This window comes from Humulus lupulus, chromosome 7, assembly GCF_963169125.1.
Source record: "Humulus lupulus chromosome 7, drHumLupu1.1, whole genome shotgun sequence".
In the NCBI taxonomy this organism is placed as follows: domain Eukaryota; kingdom Viridiplantae; phylum Streptophyta; class Magnoliopsida; order Rosales; family Cannabaceae; genus Humulus; species Humulus lupulus.
The window spans coordinates 189,824,655-189,841,119 of NC_084799.1; the positions used below are offsets into that span (position 1 = coordinate 189,824,655).

General features: G+C 33.3%; 1 protein-coding gene across 8 annotated transcripts in view; it reads left to right on the forward strand.

Moving 5' to 3' along the window:
• Positions 1-96: 96 nt before the first annotated feature.
• Positions 97-16,465, forward strand: part of LOC133788961 (KH domain-containing protein HEN4) — a 47,571-nt gene continuing 31,202 nt past the window's right edge. For 3 of the 8 annotated variants that reach the window (XR_009873430.1, XR_009873425.1, XR_009873429.1), the window contains exons 1-8: positions 97-917; positions 1,189-1,656; positions 1,787-2,059; positions 3,022-3,321; positions 3,393-3,601; positions 4,898-5,015; positions 10,535-10,684; positions 10,851-11,059. Coding sequence is in view for 2 of the 8 variants with exons in the window: in XM_062226648.1 (XP_062082632.1) it covers positions 273-917; positions 1,189-1,656; positions 1,787-2,059; positions 3,022-3,321; positions 3,393-3,601; positions 4,898-5,015; positions 10,535-10,672 (2,151 nt within the window). In the remaining 6 variants the exon portion in view is untranslated. Of the gene's footprint in view, positions 918-1,188; positions 1,657-1,786; positions 2,060-3,021; positions 3,322-3,392; positions 3,602-4,897; positions 5,016-10,534; positions 10,685-10,850; positions 11,173-14,147; positions 14,612-16,465 lie in introns of those variants that run through there. The other 5 variants (XR_009873427.1, XR_009873428.1, XR_009873426.1 and 2 more) reach the window with 5 other exon arrangements.

Consider the following 16,465-nt stretch of genomic DNA (forward strand, 5'->3'; position numbering starts at 1 on the left):
TAATACTACCTCTCAGCGCACGGCGCACCCTATCCCCAGTTCCACGGCGCAATTTAGCAACAAAAATAAAATAAAAATAAAGGCCCACTTTCTCTCTCTTCGTCTTCTTCATCCAACCCTTTCTCTCTCATACGAAGACGAAAGAAAGTCTCCGCTCCCCTTGGAGACCGAGAGAAACTACAAGAAAAAAAAACTACAGAAATTTATATAGATAACTACAGAGCGAGAAACTGTATATTTACAGAGAGTGTGTGGTCCCGTACAGTGAGATTATGGGAAGTGGTTCTGCAACTCTCCCAGCGAAGCGTTCCATACCCTTCACAGACAACAGAATGGACGACCCGAGCTCTCTTAACGGATCCTCTAAACGATCCAAGAAGCCTCCTTTGCAGCAGCAGCAACAACAACCCCTTGTCGTTCCCCCGGGACACGTGGCCTTCCGCTTGCTATGCCACGCGTCGAGGATCGGAGGCGTCATTGGGAAGTCCGGGAGCGTGATCAAGCAGCTCCAGCAGGCCACCGGGTCCAAGATTCGGGTCGAGAATGCCCCGGCAGAGTCCCCCGACCGGGTAGTGGCGGTGGTTGCGCCGAGCGCTGTGGTGGCCAAAATTTCGCTGAAGAGTCCAGTTGGAGGTGGTGGCGATGGAGGAGGGGAAGAGATGGAAGTGTCCAAGGCGCAGGAGGCGCTGCTGAAGGTTTTTGATCGGATTCTTGAGGTTGCGGCCGAGAGCGGCGCTGTTGGTGCCAGTATTGGTGTCGTGTCGTGCCGGTTGCTGGCGGATGCTGCGCAGGCCGGGTCCGTGATTGGGAAGGGAGGGAAGATTGTGGAGAAGATAAGAAAGGACAGCGGGTGTAAAATTAGGGTTTTGACTGAGAAGTTGCCGGCTTGTGCTGCCTCCACTGATGAGATGATCGAGGTAATTTTTCACTTTTTGCTATTTGGGTTGAGAAAGTTTTGGAATTTATTGTTGATTTAGTTAAATTATCATTAACTTATGGTATTGTACATGTGGGAGTTAAAAAAACTTGTTAAAATTATTATTGAATGAGAAACTTTTGTGCTCTTTTTATGATTGCGATCAAGAGTCATTTTGTGTGGGGGGGGGGGTTGGGGGTTGGGGGTTGTATGTCTTTGATTTGGTCTGCTTGATTCCTTTTGTGAATGTGAATGTAATTTTGTGCTCACAGATAGAAGGGAATGTTTTGGCTGTTAAGAAAGCACTTGTTGCGGTCTCTCGGCGTGTTCAAGATTGTCCATCGGTTGATAAGACAAAAGCTGTTGGAAACAGACAACTTGAGGCAGTAGTTCCTCAAGAAACCTTGCCTGATCTGCGTATGGAACATCTTTCTCACAGAAATTTGATGCTGCCTACTTATACTACTAGCTCCCTCAGTCTGCCTACCAGCTCCATCAGCTATGTTTCCGGGGTTCGCCCCTTGGCATTAGAGTCTGAAAGGATCACGGCACTTGAAGAAAAAATGCAACCACAGGAAGTTTCATTCAGAATTCTTTGTGAAAATGATAGGGTTGGGAGTGTAATTGGAAAGGGTGGCTCAGTTATCAGGGCTCTTCAGAGTGATACTGGTGCTAATGTAAGTGTTGGAGTGTCATTGGCTGATTGTGATGAACGATTAATAACGGTTTCTGCATCAGAGGTTTGCCATTCTGTGTTTTTTGTTTTTGTTTTTGTTTTTTTACATTGATTTCCACCTTTTAAATCTGCCAAAGTACAAGTGTATGTGTTTCTTATATGTTCTTCAATTGGATTTGCCTCACTTTATGCAGAACCCTGAATCAAGGTATTCGCCAGCTCAAAAGGCTGTGGTTCTCGTTTTCTCTAGGTTTTTAGAGGCTAGCTCTGAAAAGGGACAAGATTCTGGCAATAAAGGTTCATCTGTTACTGCACGGCTTGTTGTCCCATCAAATCAAGTTGGTTGTTTATTGGGTAAAGGAGGTGCAATAGTTTCTGAAATGCGGAAGGTAACTGGTGCTAACATAAGAGTGATAGGGGGTGACCAGGTCCCAAAGTGTGTCACAGAGAAGGATGTAGTGGTACAGGTGCGGTGACGTCTTTTTCTTTAGCTTAAATAAGTGATTACTGCTTATATAATTTGTTTTTCCAATTTTCTGATTCTGAAGTATGAAGAAGGGATTTGTTGAATAATCTTTTTCACTACATTTTTCAATATTTAGGCCCAAGCTTCGAAGATTGTCATATACTTTTAATGCTTTTTTTTATTGGCTGTGCAAAATTCTTTATCCTATTCTCTGTTTTTATAAAAAATAGTATTCCGTTTTATCAGGAGTCTCATCCTATTTACCTATTGTTCATCCGTTTATTATTTAAAAAATATAGTGAAGGAAAATTATATATATATTTTCCTTTTTCATTTCATAGAAAGTTATATATCAGTATGTTGCTGTTCATTCAATTAATGTTGGGGGGAGGGGTTCTGTTGTGGGTGGTTTGGTGGCCTGCTTGTTTTGTTACCACGGTATTCCTCCGCCAAAGGTGAGGGCTCTTAATAAATTTGAGACGAGGTCAGGCTATGACGAACGCGTCAGTCTCTTTTAAAAAAAAAAAAATGTTGCTGTTCATTCAATTTTGTGCATTAATGATTTTTCAGAATAAGATGTTTTCTCAACTTATTTTCTTTATTCACCAATGCTTTGATTCTACTTCAACCTTATTTTCATCTGCTGGAAAATCATTTCATGTACAAAGTCCATTACAACTCTTTCTTTGTATTAAAGATATTTTGAGATTCACCCGCTATATGGTGTTGGAATTTGAGATGTCTGTGTAGATACAATATGAACATATGTCTTACAACTCTATATGGTATTGAGATTTGAGATATTTGTGATAAACAATATGAGTATATTTCTTTATTTGATTTTTTTTTGCTGCTGAAATTTCTTCATTTGATTAATCAAGTTCTACTTGGTAAAGATTTTCATTGTTTGGTTACACAAGTTAACAAGATCTTTGTTTTCTGTAACAATTTCTTCATCAACAGATTTCAGGAGATTTTTCAAGTGTACAAGACGCATTGTACAATGCCACTGGTAGATTACGGGATAACCTTCTATCCAGTATAGTAAACAGTGCTGCAACAAGGAATGCTTCGTCTTTGCTAACTAATACTAGTCCCTACGCAAGGATGAGGGACCCTGCTCCTCCTGGAATAAATACTTCACCACCAATTGGTGTTACTCATAGTTTCACTCAACATTCTACACTTAGTAAAGGCTTAGATCATCTTGGACTTTCTCACACTTTAGATCATCCTTCTTCACCAAGACAATGGGAATCACAGGTAAAGATGTCTTTTTTTTTTTTAATCTATGTCTTCGATCTTTTCAATAATTTTTACTAGTTGATCTGCAGATGATGGCTGGAGTTAGTACAAGGGGATTCTCTGAAGCTGGCGGGGGATTCTCTAATGCTGTTAGGGGATTCTCTGATGCCAGCAGGGGTTTCTCTGATGCTGGCAGGGGATTATCTGATGCTGGCAGGGGTTTCTCTGATGCTATCAGGGGATTCTCTGATGCTAGTAGGGGATTAACTTCTCTAAAAGGTGGCTTGGAACTGGGAAGGTAGGTAATTCAGTTATAGTGCATAAAAGTTACCAGATTATGCTGATTTATAATTTAATAGAAGCTGGACTGCTGACAGAAGCCACCAAATAGTGAATTTGATTAGTTCACTGAACAAAGAAACCATCTTAAATCTTTAAAATAGCACTTTAAGCCTCAAGGCTTTTTATTTTTGTGAGGCGAGGCGTAAGCCTCACATATTTAATTAAAAAAAATTTATTAGAACACCTAAAGATATAAAATAAGATGAATGTGTCTTATAAAACTCAAACACTCAAACATAGAATAAGAATTGTCATAACACTCGAACATACCATAAAATGTATCATAAAACTCAAACATAAATATCTCATAAATTGTCTAAATTTCTAAAATAAAATTAACTTTATTGGATTTAACTTTTATTGGGTCTATTTAAATCTAATTTAATTTGTTTCAAGTTTTATTGGGCCTATTTCAAATAAGTTATGAGGTCTATTTAAGATCAGTTATGTTTTAATGTGATTTTGGGCCTTTTTGAGCATAAAAAAGCCCATTACGAAAATACAAACCAGAGGCATACGCCACTCTCAATAATCCGCCTCAGCCGCCCCAACAAGCGCCTCACTTCTGCCTAGCTAGCACACGCTTTGATGCGTTTTTTTCCCGCCTCAATTTGAGGCGCCTCAAAAATGCCTTTTTAAACAGATTTAAAGCTTTGGGTAACACTGATTTCAGATATCAGCTAGTATTCGTCTTCTTTGAATTTCAAGTGTGTAGAGCACCTTATTTTTTATTTTAATTTAGTTGTTGATGTGAACTCATTTTGACGATGAGTTATATAGTATATTGGTGCTGGAAATCTAGTATTTAAGTAATTTTGTTTTCAAGTTATTGTAAATTTGTCTATAAAAAAATCTCAATTGATAATATTTGGGCTGAGCGAAATGTCCCTAGATTCACCACTTCTGTACCCAAATCTGACTACTAAAAATGGTGTTTATTTCTTGTCATATACAGTAGCAAGTATGGGTATCTTTTATAATTACTCTGGTACGATTCTTGGCGTGTCATTATTCTGTATACGTACATTTAAATTAGTCATTGAAATAATATAGACCACTTGTGGGTTCTGATGGAATAAAATAGATATTTTTTTTGGGATATTTGTAGAGTGTATATATATCACATCTAGTAGTCGTTTCATTAAAATATTTGTTTCTTGAAGTAGCATAGGCCATAATTGTAACAAAAATTATACAGAACATCTTTTTTTTTATTGATTGCCTTTTTTATTTCTTTGGTATGTGGTGTCAGCAGTGGAAGCAAATCAGCAGCTATTGTAACAAATACAACCGTAGAGATTGTAGTTCCTGAAAATGTTATTGGCTCTGTGTATGGGGAGAATGGGAACAACTTGACTCGACTAAGACAGGTACTCATATCTCATACTTGTATAATACTCCTTTATTGGCATTGTTTTGTGTATATATGCTACCTATTGATGATAGCTAAAATGACAAATGAGAGACAACAAGCTGTTTTTGGAAAGTGCTGGAACTGAAGATCCTAGAGCGTCGGTGCACTAGTATATTGACATTAGCAAAGTCGATTTCTAGCTTGTTGTGTTTGAATTAACCATTAAAACTATGGTTCTCCTTGTGATAACTATATGTGGCTTTAGAAATCTCCATAGAAGTTCCATTATTTTTAATGTAACTTTTTTATTACTTGCCCTTCTGCTACCTCCTACAATTTTTTGGAGGTAGAAACTCTGACATATTGCAAGTCCTATGAGAAATTTAACCCCAAACTTTACGGGAGCAAACCATGGGGTTGAGCCTAACCATTGTATCCACCCTTCTAGAAATAGTAGTGTAGAAGTAATCTGAATTATTTGTTAGTGTTTTACCGTTCATTAGTTAGTGTTATACAACTAAGATGTAATTAATGTGTAAATTAGTTTATACCTAGAATATATCTTTGTACTCGACCTATTTAAAGGCTATTCCTTTAGTAACAATCAAAGAGTATATTTTTCTACATGGTATTAGAGCTTTAGAAGCAAAAAAATTGGGAATTTTTTCAATTTTTTTTCTCAGTTATTTCTTAAAAATTAGGGTTTGGTACTCTTGAAGTTCAATCTTAAAAAAATATTTTGGAGTGGTCTTCTATTCTCAGCTCCGACATAGTGAGTTTGCCCAGCCTCCGATCGTCAAAACCCCAAAATCCGGTGCCCATCAAAGCTGCGCGTGAGCTCCACGCGCCACCTCCAGTCGTTGCCATCTCCGCCACTTGCTGGTGAGTGCAGCCTCCGATGACCATTTTCCGGCGTCCTCTTCCTCGGCTTCATCTGTCTTTCTTCTCCGCACCTCGCCGTGTTCTTGCCCTTGCTGTCCTTTTTTGGTTTGTTCAGTAGCTTTTTTTTTGTTCATTCTGACCATTGAAAATCGACCATGGTCACTTCGCCAATTGATCTCAACACCACTTTGTGAGTCCACCATCTCTGAAATTTCAAAAACCTCCACTAAGGTTGTTTCCCATCACTTTGAACAACTTAATCTTCACCATTCAACCGCTGAAAATAATTTTAAAGGGCACGCTATGATGGGTGCTCAGCGTGACGCATTCCCTTTCACCACATATCAGATTGCTCAACTCCATAGGCTGCTCAACTCCATACCAAATCTAAACACTCTGGGATTTTTCTCCACTCCAAACACTTCTATTGCATTTGCTACTCAAACTTCGTATGGATCATCAACTCCGGCGCATTTGACCACATGACTGGTCAATCTCAATAGTTCATTACTTATAGTCCTTGTCCAGGTACTAGTAAAATAGTAATTGCCGATGGCTCTCTATCAACTGTGGCTGATAAAGGTTCCGTTTATCTATCTCCTCTACTTACTCTTAAAGACGTCCTCCATGTGCCAAATCTATCTTGCAATCTCCTCTCAATTAGTAAACTTACCCTTGATCAAGGTTGTATTGCAAAATTCTCACCCTTACGTTGTGATTTCTAGGAATTGTCCTTGGGGAAGACAAGTGGAAGTGCCGGAGAATGTAGCGGGCTATACTATGACGTTGACCCGCCATTTGCTCAAGGTAATAGAAGGCTGCATTTTGGTTGTACTGCTTCTAATATTGATATTATGAGATGACATTACCAATTAGGACATCTTAGTTTTCCCTATCGGAAACATCTGTTTCCTAGTCTGTTTCAAAACAAACACTTGAGCATGATTAAATGTTAAGTGTGTCAATTTGCAAAACATACTTGAAGTGTTTTTCGTTCTCGCCCCTATAAGGCATCTCATCCTTTCACTCCCATTCATAGTAACATGTGGGGGCCATCCTGCGTTACAAATATCTTTAATACCCGCTGATTTATATCCTTTATAGATGATCTTACTCGTTTAACTTGGGTATTTCTTTTAAAAGACAAATATGATGCCGCTGCCACTTTCAAAAAAATTCATTCAATGATTAAAAATCAATTTCAAGCTAATCTCCAAGTTCTGCACACTGATAATGGTAGAGAATGTTTTAATTCAATCTTAGGTGATTATCTAATCTCTAATGGCATTGTCCATCAAAATGAGTTCATGTGTTTGTACTCCCCAACAAAATGAGATTGAAAGGAAAAATCGACATCCGTTAGAAGTTGTTAGGGTTCTCATGTTTACTACTGTTCCTAAGATTTTTTGGGGAGAAGCTGTTTTGACAACAACTTATTTAATCAATAGAATGCCTTCTCGTGTCTTACAATATCAAACTCCAATTTCTTCTCTTCTTAAGATTTATCCTCAGACTCACCTACTCTCAGATATTCCACTAAAAACGTTTGGTTGTACATCCTATGTTCATATTTTAGGACCTAATCATACCAAACTTTATCCTCGTTCTTGAAAGTGTATTTTCCCGGGGTATTCTTCCACCTTTTAAAGGGCTACAAATGTTACAACCCCTCACTCGTAGCCTTAGTGTCTCATCAGACGTCTCATTCAATGAAGAGCAACCTTGTTAACCCAACACTTCGCTTCAGGGAGGGATTGTTAGTGATACTCACTGTTGGGATACTTGTTTACCAATGATAGGATCTGAATTCAGTCCGCCCATTGAGTCTAACTCGGTTTTAAATTCTGAACAAAACACTCCTGAAATGGAAAAGACAGACCAATTAAATGCAGGAAAAGAGTTGTTGGTTTATACTAAATGACGGGACAAACATCAAGTAATACCGCCAGCTACGGATTTCATCTCCCATGTGTCTGAACTAGTGAAAAATCCTAGTGTAAGTGATTCTTTGAGTCCAATTTCATTTGATCCTAATCCTAGTTCGAGTGTGATAGAATTAGATGTGCCCATTGCAAAAAGGGAGTGAGGAATTGTACTTTACACATCCTATATCTAAGTATGTGTGCTATAGCATACTCACCAAAATTTAGAGCCTTTGCTACCAAAATTGAGGAGACAGTTATTCCAAAAAATATTGATGAAGCCTTGTCCATTCTTGAGTGGAAGAAAGCATTTGAAGAGGAAATAAGGGCGTTGGAAAAAAATGCAACCTGGAAAATAGTTGCTCAGCCGAAAGACAAGCATGTGGTAGGATGTAAGTGGGTATCACAGTGAAATACAAAGCTGATGGTACTATAGAAAGACTTGGCGAGACTGTTTGCAAAGTGGTTCACTCAAACTTATGGGGTGGACTACACAGAGATATTTGCACTTGTGGCAAAACTAAACACAGTAAGAATTCTTCTATCAAAAGCTGTTAATCTTGATTAGCCATTGCAACAACTTGATATTAAGAACGCCTTTCTAAACAGAAATTTAGAGGAAGAGGTCTATATGAAGATTCCTCTTGGCCTCGAAGGAAAATATGGAAAAGAAACAGCATGTCACTTTAATAATTCTATCTATGGCTTGAAGCAGTTACCACGAGCATGGTTTGAGAGGTTCAATCAAGTGATTAAGAAGCATGGGTACAAACAAGGTCAGTCGGATCATACTCAATGCTTTAAACATTCACAAGATGGTAAGATTGTAATTCTTATTATTTATGTTGATGATATGATTCTAACTGAAAATGACCTTAATGGAATAGAGGAGTTAAAAGACTACTAGCTCAAGAATTTGAGGTAAAAGATCTTGTTCAGATGAGATACTATCTGGGATGGAGGTTGCTAGAACCAAGCAGAGGATTTCAGTCTCGCAACGTAAGTATGTTATTGATCTTCTCAAAAAGACTGGTACGCTTGGATGTAAACCAGCAACAACACCAGTGGAACCCAAAGGGAAGTACAAGAAGAAAGAAAATGAGAAACTTGTAAACAAAGGGATGTATCAACGACTAGTGGGAAAATTGATCTCTATTTGTCTTGCACTAGACCGGACATTGCCTTTGCAGTTAGCTTGGTCAGTTAGTATATGTACAACCCTTTAGAAAAACACTTGGAGACAGTTTACAGGATATACGAGATCTAAAGAAGATACCAGTAAAAGGTCTGATGTTTAAAAACAATGGAGAAAGAGGCATAGAAGATTTCATAGATGCAGATTGAGCAGATTCAATTGAGGACAAAACATCAACATTTGGATATTGTACCAAGGTATGGGAAACTTTGTTACTTGGAGAAGCAAAAAACAACCTATTGTCGCAAGAAACAGTGCTGAAGATGAGCTTAGAGTTCTTGCTCAAGGAGTATGTGAATTGATCTAGATCAAACGAGTTCTTGAAGAACTACAACTTCAAAGGGCGTATCCTTTGAAACTATACAGTGACAATAAATCAGCTATTAATATAGCACACAATCCGATTCATCGTGAAAGAACCAAACATGTAGAGGTGGATTGTCATTTCATAAAAAAAAAATTGAAGAAAAAGAACTGTGTTGTTTATGTGCCAAGAAAACAACAAGCTGCTGATTTGCTAACAAAATGATTATCAAAAGAAAACTTTGATGAGCAAGTGTGCCAACTAAGCATGTGGGACTTGTATGCACCAGCTTAAGGAAGGAAGGGTGTAGAAATAATCTGAATTATTTGTTAGTGTTTTTAAGTTCATTAGTTAGTGTTATACAGCTAAGATGTAATTAATGGGTAAATTAGTTTATACCTAGAATATACCTTATACTTAGCCTATTTAAAGGCTGTTGAAATGAAAATAACAATCAAGTAGTTTTATGAAACAAAAAGTAGCAAGTCCCAAAAAAATTGGGAGCTCTTAGTTAAATGGCCCAATTTTTGGACTTTGATTAATAGATGTCTCCTTTTCAAATTATATATCATAATGACGAATATCAGTGAATATATTTATATATAAAAATATATATCATGTTTAATTGATATTTTCGTGTATATATGTGTATAATCAAATTTATACGAAAAGTCTTTTTGAAAAAGAAAAAAATTATACGAAAAGTAACAGTATATAACTAAAGCTAGTATATTTATGAATGTGCTGGTATTATTTATAAAGCTATAAAAGAAAAGGGGATATATACCAAAATGAATCATAAAAAGTGGACATCAAGATTTGGAACTCTTTATGCTTAAATTGTCGCCAAGAAAGTTATTAAGTTTTTGGTTTGGAGTAAGGGTACATTTGGAACTCATTAAAATTAAATACAATAAAAGAAGTTTCGAGAACTCATTATAGTTTGTTATATAATTTTTTTTTTTTGAAATTTTGTTTAAACTTATGATAAGAGAACACAATCAACTTTGCGATATTGATAAAAAAAGTTTAGGATCCACTTTATCACATGAAGATTTGAATTAAGATGCACAACTTCACGAAATTTATGTTTAAATGATGCTTCCTTAATTTGTATTTTGGTCACTACCTTTTAGCAAACATAAACCACGCTGTTAGAAGCATTTAGTTTTCTCAGGAATCCACATTTGTATCTATACATTTGTCCTTACCCCCTCGCTCTCTCAAATCAGATTTCAGGTGCTCGGGTCATTGTGCACGAACCACGTCCTGGAACAAGTGATAGAATCATAGTCATATCTGGTACACCCGATGAAACCCAGGCAGCTCAGAGCTTGCTACATGCTTTCATTCTTACTGGACCGTCATGACAACTTGTAGAGGTGACTCCAGCTTTTTACTAGATTTAATAAATTAAACTTGTCAAATTTCATTTCAACCTTCATTTGCCAATCCTCAGTTAAATATTGAATTTCCTTCCAAACATGTTTCTTAGCATCGAAGCATGTCGAAATAATAACTATCCCCTTGCTATTTTGCATCCTTCAGAAGTGAGAAGGAAACAATTTAGGTCTATTGGTCTTGCATACTCTCGTCATCTCGGTCAAAGTGTCTCCACAGTACAAGGAAGATGATTGAGATTTAAGGTAGGCCTAGTTGACAAATTTGGTGGTGGCATGAAAATTTCCCTTGATCTCATGAAAATAACTATCAAGCATTTTAGACATTTTGGCTGCTGGATATCTCTTCTGTTTGAGGTATGTCGAATACCCCAGAATATTATTATTTTAAGTGCTTTTCTTAATCGTTATGATTATGATACATTGTTTATACATTGTTTTAAAATTTATGTTATGCTTTTGTTACTCTCTGTTTATACCCACCATAAGAGGAAAACTCAACTCAACATTTAAATAGAAGAAACAGATCAAAAAAAAAAGAAAATATTACCTGTTAAATTGAACCTAATTTGTGAAAGCTTATGATAAATGTTGATGTTGAAGTATTGTTGCTTATGATGTTTCAACTTCAAGACAACAAACTACTGTAACTTTCAACAATCTAGAGGCTGAATGATTTACAATTTCAATTCCTTAAATTCAGATTCTGAAGATTTGTTACTTTTATTTCATAAAATTACAATATTTATATCGAAAGTAGCATATTATTGTAGGTAACTTCCAATTGAATTAGCACAGCCGTGTTTGGTTGGCTAAAAATTAAAAACGACAAACAGAAAATTACAGTGCAATGTGAATGGCTATCTCAGGAAGTAAGCATTCTGTGTCTGAAAAACTGCAATGACAAGGCAAAACCCCAAGCCATAAGAGAAAAACAGCACAATTGCTTCAATAAGAATCACAACACGATGGCTTTGTTTGAAAGTAAAAAAATATTCAAAATATTTTATTTTATCTTATTTGGATTTAAAGTCTTATTTGCTGAAAAATCCTCAACATAACCCATTTTTTGCACTTGGGTCCCTAACTTCAAAGTTTTTGCTTTTAAATTTAACCTCTTAAAAAGTTAGCATCATTAGTAGGTTAAATACTCATTTGATATCCTGTATTTTATCAAAATACATATTTGGTACCCTATGTTTTCAATAATACTCATCTGGTACCTTGTAATTTGAAATCGTACATATTTGGTATTCTAAATTTAAATTTTATCAATATGACCAAATTGTCTTTAATTATACGAGTTTTAAATTCAAATTTAATTACTTAATTATATATCATTGAGGGCAGTTTGGTCATATTGATAAAATATTATTGTTCAAAGTTGAGTTTAGGATACTAAATATGCATAATTTTAAATTACAGGGTACCAGATGAATATTATTAAAAACATAGGGTACCAAGATTGTATTTCGATAAAATACATGGTATATAACCAAATAGTTATATTCCGTCATTCTATATATATAACCAAATAGTTATATTCCCTCATTGTATGTATATAAAAATTCCAATTTATTTCCAACTTCAAATTTTGATAATTTATTATTATTTATATATATAGACAATTTTGTATTTTATTTGTTTTGAATTAAAAAAAATTATTAAATTTTTGTAAAATTTATACTATAATTATTGAAATTATCAAATATTAATATAGCCATTTGGTATCCTGTGTTTTATCGAAATACAGATTTAGTACCCTGTGATTTCAATAATGCTTATTTGATATCTTGTAATTTAAAATTATACATATTTGGTACTTTACACTTAAATTTAAATAATAAAATTTTATTAATATGACCAAATTGCTCTCAATTTTATGTAATTAAATTTGAGTTTGAAACTCATTATTGGGACAGTTTGGTCATATTCATAAAATTTTATTAATTTTTTTTTTAGTCCAAGGTACCGAATATGTACAATTTCATTTTACAGGATACTAGATGAGTATTATTGAAAACATAGGGTACTAAGTATATATTACGATAAAACACAGAATATCAAATGAGTATTTATTTTTTTTATCAACTATTTATTGCAATTATGCTAAAAAAATTTCAACTATCGTTTATATATTATAATAAATCTCATATATTTATGAATTCAAAATCTCATAAATACTCATTTGATATTGTGTTTATTGAAATACACACTTGATACCTTATGTTTATAATAATGATCATTTGGTACTCTTTGTTTGCAATTTATAGTTATTTGGTATTCTCCGCGAAAATTTAGTCAACCCAAATTTTAAATATGACCATTTTAATGATTTATTTGATTTTCTTTAGATTTTGTTATTTATAAATATTTTATGAATTAATAAAATAATAACAATTTTTTTTTATAAATTAATCAATTAAAAATAAATTAAATAAATCAACACCCTAAACTTAAAAGTCAGAATTTAAATTGAATTCAAACAAAATAATTTAATTGAAACTTTTAATTTACTTTAATTAATTTAAAAATATTGCTTTAGTTTTTTTAAACTTATATTTGAAATTAAAAATATTTATGTGTATTAATTTAACCAATTAGAATAGTTTAATCAAATATTTTTATTTTAAAATTAATTAATAATACTTTTTCATTGATTAATTTATAAAACATTTTTTTGTTTTATTAATTAAAAAAATATTTTGAAATCATTTTAAAATAACAAAAACAAAAGAAGATCAAATAGATCATTAAAAAGATGGGTAATATAGTCATATTTGAAATTTGTGTTGACCAGATTCCAGTGGAAATTTGTGTTGACCAGATTTCAGTAGAAGATACCAAACTAGTACGAATTGCAAACAGAGTGTACCAAATGATTATTATTATAAATATAGAGTACCAAGTATGTATTTCGATAAAATATATGGTATCAAATGAATATTTACCTATTTTCTCAATAAATTTGAAGTTAGTTTTGTTTACTAGAAAAAATATATATTAAAATTTAAAGTTGGAACCCAAGTGTAAAAAGATGTATAGATTGAGGTTTTTGAAACAAAATTTTGATTTTTGAACATAAAAATTGAATGGAAAAGCGAACAGTTTTAAACAATAGAAAAATTGAGAAAGTTTATTATTTTTTATTTTGTCACAAGTTCAATGTAATGTTATTTTATAAAGAATATATTCAAACAATAGAAAAAATAAAATTTATAAGTTTTTATTTTTTCATAATAATATTAAATAAAATATAAAGCTTTTGAGAATTTACAAAGACACTAGGAAAACAATTTTCAAACCTTATTCTATTAATCTTTTTGTGTTTAATTCAAAGTCCCCCAAATACGCACAAGTTTTTTTGTTTTGGTTTCACTAAATTTCTCATTTTCCTTCAAAATTCAATCCAAACTGAACGATGATGAAATTCCTCCAATTGAAGTAGACGTGATTTGCTTGGCTTAAACAGAAAACTTCAGTCCAATGTCAATGGCTACCTCAAGAAATAAGAATTCTGCAGCTGAGAAACTAATTGCAAAGATTAGGAGAAAAAGAAAAAAAAACCAAACCTTGTTCATGAGAGTTAGAACACGAGTCATGCAATCAGGATGGAAAAAAATAAGCGGTTTGGTAGAAAATACATTGTAGATTGTTCTGATTAATTTGTATGCATAAGATTGTTGAAACATTGGGTACAAAGGAAAATGCCATGCTGATGTAGTCTATTACCCAAAATATACACTAGGAAAGCATTTGATCTGAATTTTTAATGAGTAATGTTAGGCATACACTCATTTCACACACTAAATATTCACTGTAGAATTATACTATTTTTATATGTAGTTTAAAATACTTCAATGTTATTGTGTATATTTTAAGTGTGTAAAATGATGGATTAAAAAAGTATATTTTGTGTGGACCTATAATTACTTACTAACAAAAATAATGAAATGGTGACATAATCTCATCTTAAACGCCATTTCTGGTGGAAAAAGCATATTGCGCGAGCGGCCAACTTATTAAAAAGCTTTAAACTCTCGATTTTGATCCTGATGTGAAAGAAAATCTGGAAAATATGTTTAGCAAAGGATTTTGAAACAAAGTGTATGACGAAGTACGGTGACGTTATGATAAAATGTTAACGATGAAACTGGCCAAAAGGTTGACACCTATTGAAATTGTATTGATATTTTCACCACATACAGAATGAAGATCTTTTGTCAGATTATTGTGTCTCGTAATGTGTCAAACTAATATAATACTGACATTTAATTTAATTTTTTTTCATTAAAAAACTATTACATCCCCTATTAATATGAAGTGTCAAAATTAAATAAGGTGTTAGTATTATATTGGTTGGACATATTATGAGACACAATAATCTGACAGAGTATGTTGATTCTCATATATTTACGAATAAAAGAAGAGTGTCATGTGCAACTCCAATATCTTCTATTGAAATTGTATTGATATTTTCACCATATACATACCAACAAAAGAAGTGCCATTGCAACTTCAATCTCTTTTAATCAGACGTATTTTGTATGGTTCAATTATTTAGAAAAAATAAAAAATAATAATAGGTTATTTTGTTGTAATATATTTATTTGATTCCAATTAATTTTTCTTAAAACATAAAATTATATATTTTGTAATTATACACACATTACCACATCAAGCATATTATTACACTAGTAACATTTGAAAAAAAAAATGATTCTTTTTGCTGAACTTGTTTAAAAAATTCATCAAAACGAAACAAGAGTAATTGGTGAAATCAGATCATTTTATGATCTCACTTTGTCAAATGATTTTTTGATAATTTTTTACAAAATTGACTTCTTTCTAGAATTCAGATAGTGTGCTTGGAATTTTCTACTAGGTGTTGGGAATTTCCAATGAGGTGTCAAATAGGCATGAAAATGGGGCAAGTCTACCTTGCCTTGCTAACACTCCGCCCCGCCTCGATTGGTTTCTTGGAGTGGGTTGGGTGGACCTGCCCTGACTCGTTAATTTTTTTAAAAAAAAAGAAACATTGAATTATAATTTTAGAATTTTCCTTAAGTTTAAGTTATTATTTTTTTATTACAATCCTTATTTTTAACCCTTCGTATTAACTACATTCTCAAATATTTTATTTAGTTTTTTATTTTAAAATTTACAAAAATAAATACAAGAATAATGATGAATTATATAAAACTTATTTTATTCTAAACTACAAATAAAATGTTAATTTTACTTACTATGCATGTATATAAGTAACATAAGAAAATTAGATTAAATCATATCATTATATCATCATTTAATTCAAGAATTCACCAAGTGTAATGAGAGTTTCTCACGATAACAAAATTATCATATACGACATAACGCTCCACTTTCGGTGCTTCATAGGAATCAACTGACTTTTTTCTTCTTTAAAAAAAATTAATATCGAAATAATACAACAAAATATGAATATATATATATATATATATATATAAGATAAGTATACTTACTTTTTGTCATTTACCAACCAAATTTGAGTGCATATCAATGCTTCCAATGTAGAAGGATGAAGTCTCGCTTGGTGTGAACCCACATATCTACCACCAGTGCTGAATGCAAATTTCGAAGCAACAATGCTAATAGATAACAAATATATCTTTGGCAATCATATTCATCACATGATATTTAAGTTATGTTACTTTCCAATAAAAAAATTTGGTAAGCAAGCAAAATTCATTAATCAAAAACCTCCAATACAACCTACAGTAACCC